We start from the raw sequence: 24,450 nt of genomic DNA, 5'->3' as shown, positions 1-24,450 counted from the left end.
CTTTTTGGGTGCCGTGAAAATATTGCCGTCCGGACTGCTGTCGGTTCGAATCGTACTTCCTGGGTCGTGAAACGCTGCCTGAAAGCGTCCCGACGTCACGTCGCAGCATTCCCGGATCACATTCGTATGTATATTTTCGTCGGTCGGTGTTTTTTACGATTCGTACGGAAATTGTGTTTCCGTGCGAATCGTAATTCCATGTTTGTAAAGTTTTACGACCGGGTACGAGTCGGACGGAGAAAACGCTCCGACCGACGGTTCGTACCCGGTTTTTCCAGGATCGTAATTGGCACCTTGGTGTTTGTTCCTACTTGGCAGGTGTTTGAAAATGCTCCCACCAAGCAAGAGAAAACGCAGGTTTCCCTGCCCGAAAACTCCTATGTCCTGGGGGTAGTCTCTTTGGAACATAGCTTGCGTGCTGCCCCTAAATTTCTCTAACGACTGAACACATTTACACCAAATTACAACAAACACAATCTGTGCACCAAGATCTAGCTTCATTCCAAATGTGGTTTACTTCCTTTCAGCAGTTTTTGCAGTAGCCTTGTCTAAAGAAGTCTATGGAAAATGAATAGGGATTTTGTATTTTGTGACCCCTCATTTTTCTTAGCCCCCGCTAGATGGATCACCCTGAAACTTTCCAGAAAGGAGCTGAGGTCAATGAACTTTTTTTGGAAAGTGTTGTGAAGAGTTGTCAAACCGGGCCAGAGTTATTAGCGAACCAAAACATTTTCTTTCCATTGAAAAGCAATGTAGCTACGAGTGACAACCACCGATAAGTTATTTACATATATATATATATATTGATAAAGGCTGCTGCGCAGTCAAAATGCATATCTCTCCTACTGCAGGGTCGAGGGAGACCTGAAAAATAAATAGCCTTATTCCCACGTACCTGGGAGTAGGATGTTATTTGGGATATATATATATATATATGTCCCCCTGCAAGGATGCACTCAAAACCAGCCGAATCCTGCTCTTGAAGCAGCATTCTTTATTAAGAAAAACCGGACATCACTTGCCCAATTATATTTAAAAGCCCTACGTGCATCAGCATTCTGGGACTCGTAGTTTTCCCACTCTCAAATTGTTCCCTTCAGTGGGTTCCGCCGTCTTGACAAACAATGCACTATTCACGCTCTCCAGTGAGATTGATTGTTCAAGCGCAGGATTCGCCTGGTTTTGAGTGCATCCTTGCCGGGGGACACCTCGTATGAAGATATAATCCGCCAGTCCCGGGTGGGAAGATTGCACCGCCACTAAAAGAAATGGTGGGTGTAGCGCACGGACTGTCTGTGTTTGAGTTTACAGAAAAACAGGTTGGATTGAAATGAAACTAGAATCCCTTGCCTGAGGCTCACTGGAGAGCAAGAATTGTGCATTGATTGGCAAGACGGCGGAACCCACTGAAGAGAACAATTTGAGAGTGGGAAAACTACGAGTCCCAGAATGCTGATGTAATCTAATAAACCCACTAGAGGGCAATAAAAGGACTGATTTAGAGACTCGTTTTTCACTCTTTCTCTGCCTAATGACAATGCATTGAGACCGTGAACAAGGAGCAGGAGATCCGAAATGCGTAGGTCTTTAAATATAATTGGGCAAGTGATGTCCGGTTTTCCTTAATAAAGAATGCTGCTTCAAGCGCAGGATTCGCCATGGTTTTGAGTGCATCCTTGCAGGGGGACACCTCATTTGAGAATATATAAATATATATATCAGTATAACTAAAACTGCGAATTACTATGGTCTGTGTATGTAATACCTGAACCTAACTATAACGTCCCTATAACCTTTGTTTTTTCCAGTGAATTGGGATGTTTGTTTTTTTAACGTAAAGCAATATATAATTGAATATGCGGCTATCTGCAGAACTCCAAAACTACTGAACAGAGTTACACCAAATTACAAAAAGGGCACTTTCTGGACCAAGAGCTAGATTTCTTCCTAATTTGGTGTAAATCTGTTCTGTGGGTTGACCTGTAGCTATGTCTTAAAATAGCAAAATCCCCATAGAGATTGCATGGGTAAAAATCATTGCGGTACCCCCCCTTTTTCTCAGCCCCTGCTTGACCAATCACCCCGAAACTTTCCATGCAGAATTAGACAAAGCAGGCTTTTTGGGGGAAAATGTCTTGACGATTCATCAACGGTGCCAAAGTTATAAGCTAAACAAAAGATGCTTCGTTGAAGGGAAAGGTTGGTCCTAACTATAACTACCTACTGGCTATGTGTGGTCATAAGCCGCGCATTGCGAAGGCGTAAGTTATAGTTAGCTCAGGTAACTACGACTGCTGAATTTCTATGGTTTTGTAGGAGTGAAATTTGAGCCTAACTATAACATCCCTGTAACCTTTTGTTTTTTTCAGGTAGGCACACAATCACTTGGAGATTTCCTCTGCCATTATAAGTAAATCAAGATATTCATGGTGAGCGCTATGTAGCCACAGTAATTGAATAGTATTCAGATATGCCTTAAGCTCCTCGGATTTAGCAACGGGGTGACAGTGTAAAGTTGGGTATAAAAGGAGGAAATAATGTTTAGGAGTTCAGCTGGGGAGGAACTGGTTTGGCCTTCTGCATTGCGGAGTTCCGCCACATAAGTTGAAGCATGTGGTTTGCGAAGTAGCCCTGCAAACGGACTGTCCCCCTCTCTCCATATGTCTGATCTTGGGCCTCTTTGCATAAATAGTGTTTCCCATGTCGCTTCATCTTGGCATTCTGACAATTTGTTACGGATATTGGCAAATGTGGAGGCATTCTGGGAATGAAAGAAGTCTGATTCAAGGGCACAAATGTCAGCTTTAAGTCTGGAGAGTTACCCGCGGATAGCTTTAAGGATTCCAGATTGCCTAGCAATACAGACACCCCGTATAACTATTTTAAAAACATCCCACAATGTGAAGGGAGATTGCACGGAGCCTGCATTATATTCAAAGTATTCAATAATGGCTGTCCGTATTTCTTCCCTGAATACTGCATCTGGCAGCAATCCCGGTGGCAGATGCCAGGTGACTGTTTGGAGCAGAGTTTGGGTAACCTGTAGAACAAGCTTTACCGGTGCATGATCGGAAAGAGTAGGGGCCTGGTTAGTTATTGATCTGGTCCAACTCTGCGTGTCATAGGAAATTAACCAAAAGTCAATTCTTGACCATGTATTATGATGGGAAGAGAGGCACCTTCCTTAACGCACATCGTGGTGTGTGTGACACCAGATATCAAAGGGATTATTAAGGATAAATGTATTCAGGGTTTTGGCTGCCTGGGGTGGGGATGTCTGAAGATCCTGGATATGGCATGGAATCCTCAAGTGGAACATTGAAGTCTCCCCCCCATACTATGGCCAGGGGGCCGTCATCTGTTATTTGTGTCTACACCTCCGTGAAGAACCCTGGGTCATCAGTGTTGAGACTGTACAGTCACAGGGTGTTTGTAAAGGGTGCCCACTTGTATAACGTAATGGCGTTCTTTGTCACTGAGGCAATGAGTCATTTGTCAAGGGAGACCCTTTTTTATTAATATTGTGACTCCTCTGGCATAGTTGGAATATGTAGAGGAGTAGATTTCACCCCGCCCTCGTGTGTGAAGCCCAGGTGCAGGGACTTTGGCCAAGGGGGTCTCTTGTAAGAAACAGATATCAATTTTGTTTCGATTAAGATAAGCGTGGACTAGCTGTGCTTTTCTGCTGTCGTTTAACTCACGTAAATTCCATGTGAGAAATGAAATGAAATGAAAAATTATATTTATATAGCGCATAGACTACCCGGAGGCCTCGCAGCGCTTTAATTGATCACTGTGGCGGGCCGCAGGGTGAGACTAGCACGTTTTTGCAAACAGGTGGGTTTTCAAAGCTTTCCTAAAAGCCAGCCGGTTATTATTTTCTCTGAGGGCTAAGGGGAGGGAGTTCCAAAGTCTTGCAGCAGTATGGGAGAAGGAACGGCCGCCCCAACGTGCTTTGTTGATTTTAGAAGTGGTAACTAGGTGCAATGATCCCGAGTGAAGGGCTCTGGATGTAGCGTAGGGCACAACTAAGGGGGACAGGATGGCAGGGCCTGTTCGATGGAAAGATTTGTGCACAATGCACATAGCCTTAAACTGTGCTCTAGCAGCCATCGGGAGCCAGTGCAATTCTTTTAGAGCTTTCTTGGCTGACTGCCAGCGGGGGATGTTGAATAATAACCGAGCGGCGCAGTTTTGCGTGACTTGGAGCCTGTTGGTCACTGAAACCGGGGCACCCAGATATAGCGCGTTTCCATAGTCCAGGCGGGAGAGTATCAGGGCCTGAACCATGATTCTCCTCGCCTGGAAAGGAAGCAGAGGGAGTACTTTGCGGAGCATTTTCATTAGGCCGACACACGTGGAGGCAGTTTTGGTAGCCTGGACCGAGAAGTCCAGCGCTTTATCGATTCCCAGACTCTTTATCTGCGGTTTGGGAGGGGGGGGAGCACCAAGGCAGGTGGGCCAAATTGATGTCAAAATGGTCGGAGGAGGGTTACCCAATAGCATAATCTCTGTCTTCTCCCCGTTAAGTTTGAGACAGGACGATTGCATCCACTTAGCAACGGCCTCTAGACAGAGGCCCAGGGTGTTGGACGGCTCCTCAGTGTGGTCCAGAGAGACCACCAACTGGGTGTCGTCCGCGTAGGTGACAATACGCACGCCAAAGGGCTGGACTATCTCCGCTAGAGGTCGCATATAGACATTAAAACCACACACAAGCCATATTATCTACTTTGGTCTAAGTCTATATTGAATGGAATTATAAGGAATGACAGGTGGTGGCCCTGGGGCCGACCAAACAGTCAGTATGCACAACAGTGGGCAAGCCACTCCCCCCCCTGCCCTAGAGCAGGAACGTCCACTCTCCCTTTTCTCTATGTAGGCTGCTGCATGCAGAGAGAAAATGGCCCGGCTGGGGCGCTCTCAGATTCGCCTCACCAGTTGTGATTGGAGGAGGGGAGGGAGGCTTCCTTACCTGATGACGCGAGGAAAGCTGCAGCCGGCCGGCTTGGAATTGGAAAACGCAGGAGTCGGGACCGGACAGCGGGAGTCGGGACCCATCCAGAAGATGGCGCGGGACGGTAAGTTTTATTTTATATATTTTTTTCCATGAAACCCCTCCCGCCTCCTCCCCCACACCCCCGCGGCACGATGATCCAATTTCAAAATCCATCCCCCCTACCCGCCCGTAATGCAGGCCGCGACTGAATCTGTTAAAGCGTGATGATGTTGAAAGTAATGCGCACTAATACCATGATCAGAAAAATATTGTTTCAAGGAAAAACACTGATAATAGCTCTTTGCACTAAACACTCTTTTTATTTTGGAAGGAAAGTCCGCAAAACTCCACCTCACCCCATTGGCCACAGACCTCGGTTGGTCACGTCTCTTCCATCCGCTTTTCCCAAAATTCGTATTTATAGTATTAATTAGCTTCTTGGTTATGAGGTAAAGACTTCCACATAATGGAAAGATGATCTGGATATACGGTATTCTGATTAATGTATTACCGAGTAGATAGGGATGTCCTAACTTGTATTGAAAACATTTTCCCATAAATAACAGGGGTTTGTAGGGCAGGCATGTACATTGAGAATGGGTGAATGAGGTACAGGGCGCTGTTGTCTCAGGTCCATTTTGAAGTTACAGAGTGGAGTAGCTGTGTCGTTGTCATTAAATGTCGTCATTGCAACTGCAAGACTGTGAGGGGAGGATGTCGGGCAGGTGCATTGTGAAGAGTGGACAGACAAGACGGCTTTGTGTGCCCTGTGCAGGTAACATAGTTAGAACCCTGCCTGTTGTGCTGTGGAGTTTGCACACTACAGTAGCTGGGCAGTTTTAATTCTGTAAACTATGGAGTGTTTGTCATGCGTTTGCATGTTTCGGGTCAATACTGTCACAATTGCTTTGTAGTTATCAGGTGCGCTTTCGGGTGCATGATTTTCCCACTCTTTTTTTCGTAGTTTTCTTGAGCGAGAACCCCCCTGGCTCCCCTTTTGACAGTAATGCTCACTAGCCCCGTGATGAAGTACAGATGGGCAGTTTTTGCGCCCTACCACTTTCGAATGTCACCAGCCGCCACTGCTTAGAGGCTTTCCCTGGTCACAGTGCCCTTAGTACCCATGGTACCTTTTACAAGGGGATTACCTGTGGACAGAGAGGTACCAATTGTGGGTACAAAGGCACAGTTTTGGGAAGGAACACAGACCCTGGGATCCAGATTGGCAGGGACCCAAGCCACATCATGTCAAAGTGCATCAGAAACCTGGCAAAAGTGGGGGTTACTGTAACAGAAACCCACTTTCCTACACACGCATATATATATATATATATATATATATCGATATATAAAGATATATATATATATATATATCTCAAAGCTCCGTGGTTACCCATCATTACGAAGCACTGGACCAATGTTGAGCTGCAAGCTATGAGAAAGGAATCTTATTCGGAAACGTGTCAGGCAGACGGCTTCATTTGACACACGGACACTGCCTATACTAATAAAAAGCTTGCAGCTCAACATTGGTCTGAGTGATTCCTAATGATGGGTAACCACGGGGCTTTGATTTAAAACACAGCCGCCCAGCCGCGAGGAGTGCACCACCCCGCGAATCACAGGGGGCCACGAACGGTGCGATATTCATCAAGCCAACCTTGTGGGACCATTGTTATGGATTGAGGGCAGGTCCCTGTGTCGAGGCTCATGTTGAGTTTTATCATTGCAGGAATTTGGTGTGCAGCCATTCAGGATGTGAAGGAACTACGATTCCCAGCATACATGGCATTGGTTCCATCAGGACTGCCCAATCAGAGCATGCCATGACGCATTGATATTCTGGGAGTAGCCGCACCTGCACACTTTGACCCGCCATGCCTTTGAGAAAGGAATCTTATTCCAAAACGTGTCAGGCAGACGGTGAAGCTGCTTCATTTGACACACGGACACTGCCTATACTAATAAAAAGCTTGCAGCTCAACATTGGTTCCAGTGCTTCCTAATGATGGGTAACCACGGAGCTTTGATTTAAAAATATATATTTTACTCACACGCTACGAGTTGTGCAAACTTCAATTAAGGTATTGATAACACAGATGACCCATATCTGTGCTACTTGAGCTATAGTCGCACAATTCTTCAGTGTCTGCCATGTGGGTAGAGGGATTAGAGTCCTGGTTTGTCCTAGAAAAATCACACATGACATTATTCCCCAAACCCACGACTCCCATGGTTCCAATGAAGCTATCATTATGATGGTTATGGTTAATCTGTTGTTTTCTTATTCCCAAAGTAAGAATTAAGATTTCTATTTTCTTTGAAACTCATATGGTTAAAATAGTATAGACATTAAACATATGGTAGAATACACCATTGTTTTCTAATTATTGTATCAGTTAACATATTTGTTGTGGTCAGTGTACATCAGTCGATGATTTACCAAAGAATGTGATATAATCTGAACTAATTTAAGACAAAATCCTAAACTTACTACCATTTTGGTATTCACAGAAGGCACTTACTCATTTTGGTATTCACAGAAGGCCCTTACTTATTTCGGTATGCACAGAAGTTAGTAGTCCTAACTTTAGGACTCCTAAATGCCTTCTGTGAATACCGAAAGTCTTAAAATTAGGATTTTTCTCAGTTTAGGACTAGTAAAGTTAGGACTCCTAACTTTACTACTCCTAAACTAAGAAAAATCCTAACTTTAAGACTTTCGATATTCACAGAAGGCATTTAGGAGTCCTAAAGTTAGGAGTCGTAACTTTACTACTCCTAAACGGAGTAAAACCCTAATTTTAAGACTTTCGGTATTCACAGAAGGCATTTAGGAGTCCTAAAGTTAGGACTCCTAACTTCTGTGAATACCGAAATGAGTAAGTGCCTTCTGTGAATTCCAAAATGGTAGTAAGTTTAGGATTTTGTCTTCAGTTAGTTCTGTGTATCGGGCCCAAGGAGTTTAGATAATCGCACATGCACTTAATATTGCCAATGTCCATATTAGTCAGTATTTGGTACCTAGGTTTATTAATGGCAGTCAAGCTGGCAGTGCATCAGAGGCATCATCTTTGCATCCTGGCTGCAACTCGCATGCCAGAGTATGCCACATGCCACTTGCCTGCCAGATGTGGGGTGATACCCTGAAACCAGTCCCAAGATACTTGTTTCTGGTCCAGGAAAGACCTGGCCTGGGAGTTCGGGGTGAGCGGTTCCCATGAGGAAAAGGGTCAAGACTGATTTGCATGTGGCTAGGTCCAAACTGGAATGGTGTGGTGTGCAAAAAACGATGGATTTAACCCAGATCTGTGACTGGGGTGAATGTTTGATTAATTCAGCATTCCGTCCATCATCTGTTCTTTTTCCACTTTGGCCGACATTACAAGAACACTTGCTCCATGTCAGGTGGCTCTCCGTGTTGTGGTGCATGACCAATTGGCTTCCAGCTTTTTGTTTTGCAGAAGCACATCCGCAAAATGGGACATGTTTCTGCCCAGGCATGACAGGCATGGGTAAGGAAGAACAGTGGTGCAGCCCAAGCCTACAAAGAACAGGCCTTCAAATGATGCTGATGATCCCAAGGTAGCTGGTCGATCAAAAAGGGTCTGAAAACGCTGGAGTTGGCTGGGTATCAGCCCTAGGGAACCCAGCAGGTACCACATCTGCTAAATACGTTTTTTGGTGGAAATGTAAGAACTGAACATTTAAATGTGATACAGACTTCTCTCCATTTTTTGATATAGCCCCCATAGCAACAGAGAACAGAAGCAGTTAAGTAGTAAATGATTCCAGGCAATTTTACTGGCAAGACTCAGAGAGCAACAGAACAAAATGTATGTAGTATTAGCAAGTGCTTGGATTGGGTGAGATAAGTGCAGATACTCCTGTCTTTGAGTAATGACTTTCTGAGAAATGTTGATACATTCCCACAAGAAGTATACAATAATCTTCCTACCAAATAAAATAGGTGCAGATATTCTGAGCCTAAGAGCAACTGCCCAGTTAAAGCACTGGTGATACTAATCCCGGGAGCACCGAGCAAACATGTCAAGGAAGCTTGGCCCTCTTCACTATGAGGAGGGGGGTTAGAGAAGGAGCCAGTTTGTCCACAGACAAAGTTAGAAGGAACATAGCTAAACCCTGCAAGTTTTGTTCAGGATCTGTCAGCCTACTCTGAAGCATTATTCGGCTGCAGTGCAAAACTACTCAGGGTATAAAACTGCAGGAAAAATCTTCACTGCTCTTGTATGAACTTGGCGCTGAATGTCAGTATCCAAGTTCCAGTGAACGCAGCGAGTTTTGTGAAAGAAAAAGCAGGTTGAATGTTGAAAAAAAGCGCAAAGATTGTGAAGTTTCATGTGGAAAAGCCTCCTTGCAGAGAAAAGCAAAATGATCAAATTGGACGACTTCATCATACCAAACGAAACAAGCATTGACAAATTGACCTTTGTACCATAGTGCACCAGGACAGAGATAAACAACAACCTTACACACATTGACAATGTATTTGACATACATCACACATGCACATTGATGTACATATCACAAATATCAAGATAAGCACACATGCAGACACCCACACTCCCCGGTCATCAGGCTTACATGTACTAATACATGCACACTTACAAGCACTCTTGCACATTGCCCACCAGATATACTAGCATCCATGCAGACAGATCACTAACTTTAGACTTATCATGCCCACCAGACATGCAATTACAAGGGCAAATAAATCTTTAGACATAGAGGTCCCATAAACATATGCCAACACAGAGATTAAAGACAGGGACTCGTAAAGTTATACATACACATGGCCAAACAGCACTAAACCAGGCCCTTGGATACGCATGGAAGTAAATCTAGCGCATGCAGTCAAGTATGTGTACCATATTATAATTAGTTGTTTCTAGGGCACTGTGTTATCGATGGGCATAGTGTTATTAGACAAAGTACAGGTCTACACACATGGACAAATAGTGGTTCATATTTCTAGCTTCAGAAACAGGCCTGTTATCTAATTCGATATAGAGTCATAATATCGATGTTTAAATATCGATATGCCATAATATCAATGTTTAAATATCGATGTGACACAATATCGACCTGCAAGAATATCGGCGACCAGAATTTCGACATGCAGGTAAGAAATATCGTTTTTTTAATCTCGAAGTTAGTAATATCGTTAGTCAAAATATAGTTGTTAATAATATCGAAATTTATTTAAGTGTTCTGTATTTTAGTATGTGTTAAAAGTATAATTTTTGTAATGTGTGTTTGAAATTTTTAGAAGTAATTCATTTTGGGGCCGATTCCGATCCTGTATTTTTTTTTCCCGTACGACTCACATCCGTAATTTTCCCCGTACGAATCGTACAAGTCCTGTCCCACCCGTGAAGTACGATTCGTACGGGAAAAATACATGCGGATCAGCCCGATCCGTACAAATTCGATCGGGAAAAGTTGTACGAGACGGACCCGGACACTTTTTCGTACGAAGCCTAAAAATATAGTCTGAGCGTACAAGTACGATCCGGACCGGCTTTCCGATTTAGGATTCGTATGGAAAACGTCCCGTACACGGGGAATGACTTTACCCGCTACAAAGCAAACTTTGTATGACTCGTATCCCGGGAAAAGTAGTTCCCGGGCTGCGAGTCGTACAGGGGTACGAGTCGTACAGGCCCCCCATGCATATGTACGCACCTTACAACATCATCGTGTATGTACGGTGCGTACCCCAACATCATCGCGTATGTATGGTGCGTACCCCAACATCGCGTATGTACGCACCTTACAACAACATCATCGCGTATGTACGGTGCGTACCCCAACATCACAACATCATCGCGTATGTACGGTGCGTACACCAACATCGCGTATGTACGGACCTCACAACAACATCATCGCGTATGTACGGTGCGTACCCCAATATCACAACATCATCGCGTATGTACGGTGCGTACCCCAACATCACAACATCATCGCGTGTGTATGGTCCGTATCATTGTTCTACTGGTGCCGTAGGGGTACATGTGCCACGCACCGTACCCATGCATTCATTGCGTGTGTACGGTCCGTATCACTGTTCTACTGGTGCCGTAGGGGTACGTGTGCCACGCACGGTACCCACGCATTCATTGCGTGTGTACGGTCTGTATGACTGTTCTACTGGTGCCGTAGGGGTACGTGTGGAACGCACTGTACCCACGCATTCATTGCGTGTGTACGGTCCGTATGACTGTTCTGCTGGTGCCGTAGGGGTACGTGTGGAACACACCGTACCCACACATTCATTGCATGTGTACGGTCCGTATCACTGTTCTACTGGTGCTAGGGGTACGTGTGCAACGCACCGTACACGTCCACTTCTGTTGTTGTGGTACGCAGGGGTTGCTGGACACGCCCCCCCAAGTGACCAGAACCTGGTGGTAATGTATGGGCTCCATACTATAGGTTTTGCTTTGGGTATGGGGTATGTTTCCTGCCCCTCACCCCCCGGCCCCTGGGTGTTGTTCTCACCTTCTACGGCGTGTGCGTCAGGTCTGGTGCACCAGGTCGTAGGCTAGGAGGACCGGGATGACATGTACGATGGGGTTCATGGCGTGTACGTCACGTACCAGGGCTCCGTTGCGTAGCGGTTCGCGTCGGACTCGGCTTTTCCGGCTGTGTTTGGCTCCCGTAAAAAAAGAGCTGTACGGAGTGACATAGGGACGATTCGTACTTGCTGGGCCGTAAAACGCTGCTTACATATGTACGGACGTCGCGTACAAGCTGTTCCGGATCAGAATCGCAGGTTCTTTTGACCCGTACGGTCTTTTGTACGAAACGTACAGAAATAGGAGTTCTGTACCAATCGTACTTCCTAGGTTGTACGGGTAGTTTACCGGGTATGAGTCGTATGGGGAAAACGCTCCGTACGAGGATTCGTACGGCCTTTTTACAGGATTGGAATCGGCCCCTATATGTTAAGTAATTTTTGCGTATTTTCGTTCTGTAGCAGGTTGTGGATTTATAGGGGAATAGGGTGGGAAGTAATTTAATTATAATATATTTCTTAATATATGTTTAGAAATTATAAATTTTTGAAAAAATTAAATATTGCGTTTTAGTTCTGTAGCGTGTTGTGGGTTTATAGGGGAATAGGGTGGGAAATATTTTAATTATAATTAATTAATTCATAATGTTAATTAATATTTTTTTATTTAATAATTTATATTGTTGTGTTAATTTGTTATTAATTAGTTAGTAATTGGTTGTTAATTATTAATGAATCGGTAAATATGTTAATTGTGTCATGTTTTAAGGAGCGGTTTGTTGGTTTATAGGGGAGTAGGGTAGGAAGTAATTTAATTATAATTAATTAATAAATATTTTTATTAATTAATATTTATGTATTTAATATTTTATGTTGTTAATTGTGTTAATTCTTTGTTATTTTTTAGTTATTGATTGGATATTAATTATTAAAAATTAATTGGCAAATATTTTAATTGTGTTATATTTTTAAGAGCGGGTTGTGGGTTTACAGGGGAGTAAGGAGGGAAGTAATGTAATTATAATTCATTCATTAATAATTTGTATTCATTAATATGTGTGTATCTAATATTTCATATTGTTAATTGTGTTAAATAATTTGTTAATCATATTAATAATGAATTGGCAAATATGTAAATTGTGTCAATTGTTTATGAGTGAGTTGTGTATTTAGAGGGGAGTAGTGTGGCAAGTAATTAAAAATTAATATCATTTTAATTTTTCTCAGATAATATTTATTTATTGTTATTTTATAGTCGTATTAGTATTAATTAATGTACTACTCATTGTTTTAAATGTTATTGTTTATTGTTATTAGTTAATAAATTAATTGTTAAGCAATTATGTTAATTGTGTCATGTTTTACAATAGTGGTGGTGTTATTTATAGGGGTATTTGGTGACAGGTAAATTATTTTTTATTAGTTAAATATTTGTTAATTCATGTTTACTATTTTGCTGGAGTGGGAATAGTAAATTATTCCCCTCCTCTATCCAATAATTTCCCTACTGTTGCACTCGCTGGAGTGGGAATAGTAATTTTATCTCCTCTGCTATCCAACAATTTGCCTACTGTTGCACTCCATGGAGTGGGAATAGTAAATTATTCTCCTCCGCTATCCAACACTTTCCCTACTGTTGCATTTGCTGGAGTGGAAATAGTAAATTTTTCCCCTCCGCTATCCAACACTTTCCCAACTGTTGCACTCACTGGAGTAGGAACAGTACATTTTACCCCTCCACTATCCAACACTTTCCCTACTGTTGCACTTGCTGGAGTGGGAATAGTAGATTATTCCCCTTTGCTATCGAATACTTTCCCTATTGTTGCACACACTGGAGTAGGAATAGTACATTTTACACCTCCACTATCCCTACTGTTACAGTTGTTGGAGTGGGAATATCTAGGATGTGGAATTCCTATAGCCCGATGCCCGGGACGTATTGTTTGGAGTGAAGGGCAACACGTTTTCATGTGTAAAACCCTTTGGCTGCCAGTTTATAGTACCACATTATGGATCAGGGAAAGGCATTGTCTACAGTTAAGGTAATGTGTGTGTCCGTGTGATAATACTGTTCAAACTTGTATTTACGGTTCATTAATGCAAAGCCTTTATTATTAGGGTGAGCACTAAAAGTAAATTTTGTAAGCTCAGCCTGCACTACTGACAGTGGTTCCAGTATAAATGTGTACACACGTTTTCAAAGTCTAGTAATATGAGGCGATGTATAATGCTCCCAGAATGCTCTGATTATATGCTAATTTTTGCAGAAGCTTGAAAGCAAGAGTGATGATTCTTTGCTTTCAAAATAAAATGTTCACAAAAAAATGCAAGTAGGAAACAAAACATTTTGCTAAGCTACTGTAAGATTTTGGGTATCATATATTTGCAATATCATTTAGTAACATGTTGATGTAAGCTTGTATTTCCCAAAAAATATTCATAATGTTAAATCAGTGTAACCAGTTGAAATACGATTATGGGAAACAAAAAAAAAACAAGTATTGGAAAAGTGATAGGTCTGAAATTGGTGGTCAGCTTTTTGGTTTTGTCAATGCGTGAGAACATTTTCTTAAAGACCAAAGGTCATGGTTAATGCCAGGCCAAATTAGAGGGTCAATTATTAAAGAAACCCTCAAAAGTGCATCCATGTTATATATCCTTGTATTAAGTGCACATATTCAGTTTCCATATATTTACAAGATTTTACAGAAATAGGCCAAGAAATAGTGCTCCTAGAAAATATTTGTATACTGCATTTTAGCATGAGCAAATGTACATGTGTAGATTTGCTCATGTGAAAATTTGAATGTTTCGAGTTCACTTTTTCTCCAACCACTTTTTTCCCAACCCTGGAAGAAGTTTTACGTCTGCCATTGTCAGGAGAAAATTTCCAATCTTTTTCAATATGGGAAGAGATTAGAAAAGAGTTGGTGAAAACCCTTAAAACATGCAAGTTAGTAGGTTTGCACAGACTCAACAGGGCATTCCAACCCTTGAACTATTGCTTACCACTACCTTCAGCCCCAGTATGTAGACCTGCAGAAACGTAGCAACATAAGAGAATTGCTAGTATTGAAAACCTACTATGTACAAGCCCTGGCATAATTAGAGAGGCCATATTAGAACTCCTATATTATGAGATTGCTGCAGTAATTTGTTGCCGCATTACATGGCACAAAAGGGACAAGTGGATTGTGTTACAGGACAAGTAGATTTATGAAACAACCTGCCACATGGACAAGTAGATATTTTATTAAATTCCAAAACCCTGAATATTAATTCATACTTTTCCGCTATCCAACACTTTCCCTAGTGTTGCATTTGCTGGAGTGGGAATAGCAATTTTTAACCACCCCCACCCAACAATGTTCCCTACTGGTGCACTCACTGGAGTGGGAATAGTAATTTTTACCCTCCCACTATCCAACACTTTCCCTACTGTTGTAACTCTTTGGGAATAGTAATTTTATCCCCTACGCTGTCCAACTTTTTCCGTACTATTATAGTTAATGTAGTAATATTTGTTTAAAAATAAACATAAATGTTAATATTTTAATTTATTATATATATATATATATATTCCATCGTTTCACAAAAGGATTCGTTTCCGGGATCCATATCCCATTGTCAGGTGGCGTGTTGCACTCGGCCAATCCCACCGCCGAGTTAAGAATCAATAAAGTTTTCTGCTACGATGAGCAAAACACGCTCTCAGAAAGGTACAGCTAGTGGGAGTTTATTCACAAGGTAACGCTACGCGTTTCAGCACAAAAGTGCCTTGATCACACGTTAACCTCAAGCCAATCAGGAACATCTTATGTACAAACACCAATACTCGTCAAATGTAATCAACATAGTGGAAGGACACTTACATAAAAGAAAATGAATCGGCCATATTTGACTAGTTCCCTTGCATTAAATCCCTATTACATCATAGGGATTTGAAAGTCAAAACGGTGAGTCCGCTTAATTCAAGTGAGAAAACTGACCTCCATCTCATATGAATTATATGAGAGTAACGTAAATATGCGCATAATTAGTAGTATCACATATATACATCAGAAACAACATTGTACTCGGTCTAGTGCCCGAAAGAAGTCAATTTAAATCAGATGGGTGATCAGGCCAAATTTAAAGTAACTAGAGTGTCCGACTTCCAGTAAGGTGATCCCAATGGGTTCGACTAGGGATGTTCCAAAAAGGTAATTAGAGTGCATCTAGATCCAAGGATCAAGAAAAAAATCATCCAAAAAAGGGGGGGGGTCAAAGTAACAAAAGTGACAGTGTGTATCTTAGCTTATCGTGGTGAGGTGACAGTCTTCTATTCAGTTCAGACATGTGAAGATCAGTGCAGTGCTCAGGTTTTCTAAGGAGTGACGTGCCCCCGGCTGACTCCTAGAAAGAGGTGACAAAAACAATGATTAAAATGGATTAAAAACATTATCATAAATCAGTATTTGTAAGAACAATCAGATTACAATCAAACATCAGGACACAATGAACATATCATGGACCCATTTAGACGGCAACTAAGGAAGTTATTCCGTATGCAGAAGGTTGCAAGTTCCTCGTCCAAATTATGTCCCCCAGGAAATTTGGTCTCCAATTCTAATATCCATTTAGATTCTCTAGTTCTAAGAGCAAGTTCACGATTCCCACCACGCCTACCAACATTGACCTGTTCAATGGCATAGTATCTCAAAAGGTCAGTGTTAGATTGGTGAGCGGTTTGGAAGTGTCTTGCAATGGGATATTTGGGGTCTTTGTTGTGGATGGCCCTCAAATGTTCCTGGACTCTCTTTTTAGCCATGCACGACGTACTGCCCACATACTTTTTGTGACAAGGACATTCCAAAATGTAGATCACATAGGTGGAACTACAAGTTAAAAATTGTTTGATTTGTTTTTTTGTATTGGTCCCTGGTATTGCAAACTCTTTAACCATCACACTAGACCGGCAGGCCCTGCAATGTCCACAAGGATAAAATCCACTGAGTCCTTGGATATGTTGGCCCCTTTTATCAGAGATGTCACTTTTCACCAACATATCCCTAAGGTTGCGACCTCTTCTGTATGTTATGAGTGGTCTGTTGGTCAGTTTTGGGCCTAAGATGGAATCGGATTTTAGAATTTTCCAATTATCAGCCACTATTTTTTGTACTTGTTTGGACTTTTGGTTGTAGGTAGTTATTATTCTTATTTATACATTATTTGTATATTTATATTACAGGTTTATATATATATATTAATATATATGTATTTATAGTTTTTATTGTGTTTCTAACATCTTATAATAAAATAATTGTTTATTAATATTAAGTAAATATATATATATTTTATAAATATGTATGTTGAATTTTTTTATATTACATTTATTATTTATCATTTTTAACTTTTTAAAATAATTCTAGCTATGTTTTTAATAATTATATTTATTACTTAATTAATTTTATATTATTTTTAAGACATTTAAAAAAACGATATTTTAAACAACGATATTTTAAACAACGATATTTTGGTTTCAATATTTTTGTACGTACCTTTATGGAGATAGGATGTCGATATTCTGTACTTGATATTCTTGTAAGTCGATATTCGGTCCGTCGATATTCTGTAAGTGATCCATCTAATTCAAGTGATTTGGGGCCGGATTCACATGTCGTGTCATGCAGTGAGTATAAATACAAGAATAATTATGCAACGCCGAGATACGGGCATTCTTGGGTTCAGGTAATCAGTGTAGGAACAAGCCAGTTGTGCTATTCGTATGCTCAGCCTGTTTTTAGCATAGGAGTCAATCTGGTTAAGGTCATTTGATGTTTCTCATTCATGGATCAAGACCTGCATACCTGTGAATGCCCTTGGGAAATACTTTTTTAATGGAGTGGCCCTACAATTCGTGGTTGAAAGTGTGATACAACGTTTAGCAACATAAATAGACATAAAGAGAATTTGGCCACAATCAGTACAGAACAAACTGCTATATTTATGGATTATCATACTAATAAGTTTACATCATAGATTTTATTTGAAGGTTTCAGAGCAAAGTATATGTAATTATTTTGCAGAACCGTTGCACTGGAAGAGGAAACCGATGTGGTAATTGCTATTGAAGATGAAAGCGGAAAGGAAGTGTCTGTGGAAAGGTAAAGCTTTTTAATAAAATAAAAAAATAAAAATGTCTTAATGTAGACAAAAATGGATATGTTGAAACTATGATTACCACATACGGTTACATTGAAGAAACCGCGCTACACAAATTCAAAAGCAATGTCAGGGCTACTTATTTCCTCTAGATCTCGAATCAGTTTTAAAAATAGCTTGGAAACCCTTGGGGATCCAAAAACTCTGTGGCAGATATTGGGAAACAAATCCTACTTTCATTAACTGATGGTCAACGTTGTTCCTCCTTGACCTATCTGCTGCCCAAATTTTGTTTCCGAAGCTTTATATAACGCAAACTTGACCCAATGGTATCTAAGCGCTTTACATGAGCACCAGTGCCGTTACACAAGGACACATTCATTTCTGTTAGGCACGGGGAGTTAAGTGATTTGTCCAGAATCACAGGATGTTGAGCGTCTATTCCGAGACTCGAACCCAGTTCCACAGATGTGAGATCGAACGCCATAGTTGTTAGGCTACATCCTCTCCCTACCATTATTTTGCATTTCTACTTCTTTGACAGAGTACAATCTTTGTTTTTGCTTCGCAGAAAAAACAGACATCCAGGTTTATATTGTATACTGGCATGTCATTGGCTATGATGCTTTTGAATGCCAGCAGGCTATTATGGTAGAGCGATGGCTTGCCCATCAAAAGTGACACCCATGTGATTCTATTGAAAACATTTAACAACATGGATCAGAGGGTGGCACAGATGTGAGATCGACCACCATAGTCGTTAGGCTACATCCTCTCCCTACCATTATTTTGCATTTCTACTTCTTTGACAGAGTACAATCTTTGTTTTGGCTTCGCAGAAAAACCAGACATCCAGGTTTATATTGTATACTGGCATGTCATTGGCTATGATGCTTTTGAATGCCAGCAGGCTATTATGGTAGAGCGATGGCTTGCCCATCAAAAGTGACACCCATGTGATTCTATTGAAAACATTTAACAACATGGATCTGAGGGTGGCAACCTAGGGGGTGTCACAGATCAATGAGAAATGAGATCTGGAGAAGTACATCAATGCAACTGATGTTCTATGATTCACAGGAGACAGTGGGTAGACTTGAAGTTGAGCTATTGCCTTCCCATACGTTTTTCAGAAGCATGACTGATTTTATTCTGTTCCTCTGCTGGCCATCAACTGGCCACAATAACACCTGCTTTTACCAAAACAGAAAAAAACTCAAAGACAATGAATAAAAACAGACTACCTTTTATTAAATTGTACCTTCTATATTATGGAGAAATGCCACATCAGTTTTATAACACCTGCTGTTGACACATTACTGACTCAGTACTACGCATAATTTGGAATGCAGTTAAACTACGGAGCTGCCACTGGTACTGCCCTCTGAGGAAGTCGATTGAGAATGTACTTCTTCCATTATCTGAATTTCAAGCTTGAACTTTTTGTTTCATGTGCTCCTACTCTTATCATGATCCACCTCACATCAACACAGCAAAGTGTGAATCGTAGACAGTGATGAGAATTTAGAATATTTTAACGTATTTACTCCTTAGATATTGTTGGATGTCGAAATCTCTAATTCAAAAATGTTAACCTTCAACAATATCTATGGCAAGATAAGATATACATAGGTGAGTGTAGGTTAACTCATATAACTCCACATCTACTTACCTTGAAGATATTGTGCATCCAGTATTGTGTGGTAAATATTTAAATTACCTGTACTATTTTTTATGCGGTAAAGTCTAGTAAGAATAACTCAGTCAAAATAAGAGGCAGAATCCGTGGTATTAGAGGTTCTGAAAAGGACTTTATTCCTTACAAAGGAATTATGGTTCGAACCAGGCAATCGTATTCCATCACCACGAAGGTTCAGGAAGGGATAGGCAATACATTATTGACAAGTAAGGATATATATATGAAAAGCATTACGTTAAGACAGATGCAGGAGGCGTAACAGCTGATAATACAGATAAGAATACACATACGTAATGAAAATAGGCGTAATAATAGGCGTATACTAGAAACGTCATTTAAAATGATGTCACAAGTGGGTGGATCCATAAGAGAATCCTGCAGTGTCAGCAGAAATATTTGGCAGAGATGCGCGCGCAGCCGCATGACGTGTGATTGACGTGCAACTAGAGGGTGAAGGGGAATTGACATTTAGCTCTACATGTGGAGACAGAAGTCTGGGGGGTCAGGTCAACCTAATCCCAAATCGTATCTAGTATCTTTGTTTAAGGAACTGTTTTATCCAAAAGGAAAGGTCTCTCGGACGGAATCTATTCTATACTGACTGTTAGTGCATGTACAAGCGTCTATGTGTCTACATGAGATGCGAGGGGGCAGGAATCTTCCATGGTAACAGGGGCTATGAATTACTTGCATAAAGACAGCGAGGCCGCAGGTTGATATTTAGAAGTCAATATTGTGATTCCACACCTTTAGAGATTAAGATATTTGTGAGGATAACATGGGTCATGGTGGTATGGTCATCCCATGGTATCATTTTCCATCCTCTACATCTGATCCTTGAATATATAAATCTGATCTATAACATAAGTCTATATAGAATCGTCTTACCTCACACTGTATACTCGAAGGATACAAGAATCTAGAAGATGCATTCTCTAAACGCCCAATGCTAAGCTATGTATGACATGCATCAGCATTACCTTCATGATGAATCATCTTATAGCTTTTCATCAATCAAAGTAGCATTGAACCTTGTAGGGAGCACACTTATATGAACATTCTGATGGTTGCATTCTGAAGGAACACCTTGCAATGCCAAGCGTGTGGTGGTTGCCCTGGAGTCAAAAACTATGTTGGTGCACAATGGGCAGTTATGGGCAGATAGTCTGTAGCCTTCTTACTGCTCCACATTTCCATAAACAGGTAAATGCTCTTTCCATCAGTTCAATTCAAACTTAGGCTAGCACTGTCTTGCCCAGTTCTGGCAGGCTAGAAAGGAAAAATTTAACCAGCTCAGAAAATTTGATTCTGGACAAATGGCTTCTGTAAAATCTAGGAACTGCTCACTTTCCATCAAAGTAAATAGGAGAGGGTCAAGAGGCAACACTTTTATCCTCATCCTATCACATAAATGGTCTATTCATCAGCTTTTGTGACACTTTTTAATTCCTGCTTAATCGATCCTAATACTGATTTATTTCTTCTGCCGGCATCACAGTTGACATCTGTCAAACTAGGACCCACTGAAACACACAATAAAAGAGCAGTGTTCACAATCCTGTGCCAGGCTGAGGTTACAGCTAGAGCCATTTTAGAGGCCAGACTTGGCATACTGACATCTAGTAATGTGTATGCTTATTCTGTTCCATGATCTTCTCGTCAGCCAAAGGCCCTTTGGATTTAGGAACTGAGGCATTCATTCACTTCAGTTTGCTTCTTCTGTAGCTGTGTATGTTTTCCTTCCAGGTGACTCCATTGGTCCACAATGACATTTCAGCATTTCAGGTGGTGTGCAGTGCTATGTGATTGTTGCCATTTCAGAGGAGAAAAAAATCCCAAACCACATATATATTTTTTCTGCAGGGCTACATGAACTGTGTGCTTATCGGGTCCCTGACTCAGAGGACATTGTTTGAGACACTTGACTGGTCTCTGTCACTTGTACTGTACTAAGGGGCATATTTACAGGAACTGACACATCATCATCAATACTTCATATTTCTTATGCCTGCAGCAAATGGCCTAATAATGCCATGGATGGGCTGTATTTACAATACAGTGCTCCATGACACAAGGATTCACGGACCCATTAGAAATTTTGATGCATCTTTTGGTGCTAAAGTGACACATTGCTGGAGTTTGTCGTAAGACTTACTCAAGTCCAGTAATGCATCCGAAGACCGAGACAAGTCCCATGTTAAAAGCCCAGTGTCAATCCTTACGCCTGGTTTGAGAAGGTGTAGGGATTTTGACACAGTCGAGTCGTAGAGTGATGCAGTGAAAAGTTGTAAATTGAACAGTGTCAGTTCTACATGGCTTTTAATGTGGGAACGCTTACCCAGCATACATTACACCTGGTCCAGGTATGATGTGACGCAGGCCTCTACAAACTGATGCATTGGGCCCAATGTGTCAGTTTGTAAATAAGGAGAAGTGTGGAGCACTGATTGGCCGCCGCTGCGTCAAAAATAATATGACGCAGCTGCGCCTCTAGCTCCTTGTAAATATGCTGCTAAGAGTACTTGGAGTTGAACTGTGACCTTTTTCTGTGGTACCAAAAATAAGCCAGGATGGACCAGCTGCAATGAATGCAGCTGTCTGCCTCACTTCTTCTATCTCTTTCTCGTTATCACCAGCTACATGCATAATGTTAGGAAGATCATTGTAATAGTCTTTCATGGATTTTTCAAAATGCCCTTTTCCTGTGTATCCGCTAAGGCTCCGGGTTTCGGGTTTAATTGCTGCTAATATCTAAAAAAGAGTTTGGAGAAGCTGTGGGATTTCCCTTTCTAACTAATGAAGTTGGTGGATTTTCCCGACTACCAATCCACCATTATCAGAAGTAGCTACCTTTACTGCTACCTGAGGTGAAAATTATTGTTATTCTATTTCCAGTGCTGTATTGTGAAACTCTCATGTATTGTCCATGATTGCCACCACTGAAGCAACTGGTAGATCATGCCTGCCAAGGTTTCAGATTGCTATGTGTGACACTTTCATAATTTCAGTGTAAATATGAGTGACATTTCAACGACTATGAGTGACACTGTCCGTCACCACTGACCAGAATCTACAGACTGTCACCAGTGTGTCCCAAAACTATTTAGTAAGTGCGCTTCAACTATGTTGCACAGCTCAGGGCTCCTGAAAAGTACTGTGTACACCGCAGAGAGACTAGACTGTGTGTGAACTTCAGCAACACACAGGGCACTGGTAGGCAGCTGATCATGACCGCACTAAAACTGCTAATATTATAAACTATTACAAACCAAATTTAGCAGAGACTGAGAGAGGTTATACAGACAACTTGTGGCCACAGCAATGACTCCCGCTGCAAACGCGCTGTGGCCTTTCGCTGGGCTGCAGTCTTGAGACACTGTCACCTCTCAGCAGCAGCTGCAGCAAAGTGGTGTGCTGGGCTCCACAGTGGCCGCCAGCCGAGGGGATAGCGTCCAAGTCTGTCTGGTCATGTGACTTAACATTGATTTTAAAAATTAGTGCATTTTACTGCACGCCCACAGTGGTGCGAGCTGCACAGTGCTTCTATTTCTGCAGCAGGACATTTCCGCCTATTAGTCTCTGTGTGGCAAGTCCAGTTGCTGTGGCGCGGTGTCAGAAATCCAGGTTTATATTGTTACAATGTAGCTGGCAGCTCAGCCCAGCCAGCCTCCATAAGCCTACACGGAGCAGCGCTCACACCACCGAGTGCTGTCACTCCACCAACAATGAGCTTCAGGAAGCAATTTGGAAATAAATAGCAGTGCTGTGGCTAAGAGACAGACTTGGCAGGCGCCATGCATATAATGCATGACTTTGCATTTCAGGACGGTGATGCAACTCACCACACTGAAATAGGTTAATCTAACGTCTGATGCGTGGTGCTTGGCAGGGATGAAAGAACTTTCCTATGAACTGGTGATTGCACTCAGCATTGCTATTCATTTTCCATGGGTCCCGAGTGCATCAGCAATGCAACACTACATAACTCTTAAAAGAATTCAGAGATGAAGATGGCACTGACCATTTTCATCTACTTCAGTTTTTTTAAATGCACTACTAACATAAAGTATATACAGATGGCAGAGTTATTCATAAATATTTTTCATCCTACAAAACTGCCTATTGTGCCATGGCATGACAGTATCTGGGTGTCGACCTTGGGATAGTTTTCCCTTTTGTATATCATTCTTTTTCAGATCTCTTTGAATCTCTTAAAAACTTGATAAAGAGATTTAAAAAATAAAACTGCCTGTTCTGGCTCCTCATGAGCACAACATCTGCCCTGGCATATATAGTAACTCACATCTCACCAAAGGTACCTGGAAAACGATAACCCTATGAGGAAATAGTAGATTGGTACAACCTCTCTTTGAGCCAATTACTTCCTCATGCAACTAACAGCAATAGGAGCCCAAAGTTTTGTTAAAAACATAGGGCCATATTCTCAAGGAGCCTTCGCCGAGTTAACGGCACCTTAACGCAGCCAGATTTGCAATAAATTTACCACCCCATTCACAAGCTGGTGCAAACAGCCCATATCACCAGTTTTCCGGCGATAGCAGCCGCAAAAAACATCTCCAAGGATGACCCCGGCAACTATCGCTAATGAGATGCAGAGTAGGCATTCCTGAGCAAAAAGCCGGGACAACATCACACCACAACATTCTCAATGACCAGCCTGATCTTCGATAAGATCACAAAAGAGGCGCGTTAGCACCAGGAAACTAACACCTGCTCTGACCTGGTGCACAGTCGCACTACAACCTGCACCACAAAAGAGAGCCCAGCCCAGACCCACACCTGAAGAACAACAGATGCCATGGAGTCACTGAACATGCGTGCCTGACACCCAAGAGGGCCACATCACCCACCACCCCCAGGAACCCCCCCACCCCACCACCGGGCCCCACCCCGGGCACCCCCACCCACCCCTGGACAAAGATATGTCACATCAACCACATAGAATCATATACCAAATAACCCGCATGTCGCACAGTCACATCTGGTGACATGCATGTGTCGTCACAAAAATGAGCATCACACATTCACCTTCGAAGCAACAAATAA

The 24,450-nt window shown here is 41.8% G+C and overlaps 1 protein-coding gene across 1 annotated transcript in view; it reads left to right on the top strand.

The window, feature by feature from the left end:
* The window catches only part of LOC146821407 (uncharacterized), a 1,203,178-nt gene that overhangs the window by 658,913 nt on the left and 519,815 nt on the right, over positions 1–24,450 (top strand). Inside the window, exon 39 of the mRNA XM_085609844.1 lies at positions 17,609–17,686. Within this exon, the coding sequence (XP_085465970.1) occupies positions 17,609–17,686 (78 nt within the window). The remainder of the gene's footprint in view (positions 1–17,608; positions 17,687–24,450) is intronic.

Source organism: Triturus cristatus, chromosome 6 (assembly GCF_964204655.1).
Source record: "Triturus cristatus chromosome 6, aTriCri1.1, whole genome shotgun sequence".
NCBI classification, from domain to species: Eukaryota; Metazoa; Chordata; class Amphibia; order Caudata; family Salamandridae; genus Triturus; species Triturus cristatus.
This window is presented reverse-complemented; position numbering and strand designations above follow the sequence as displayed.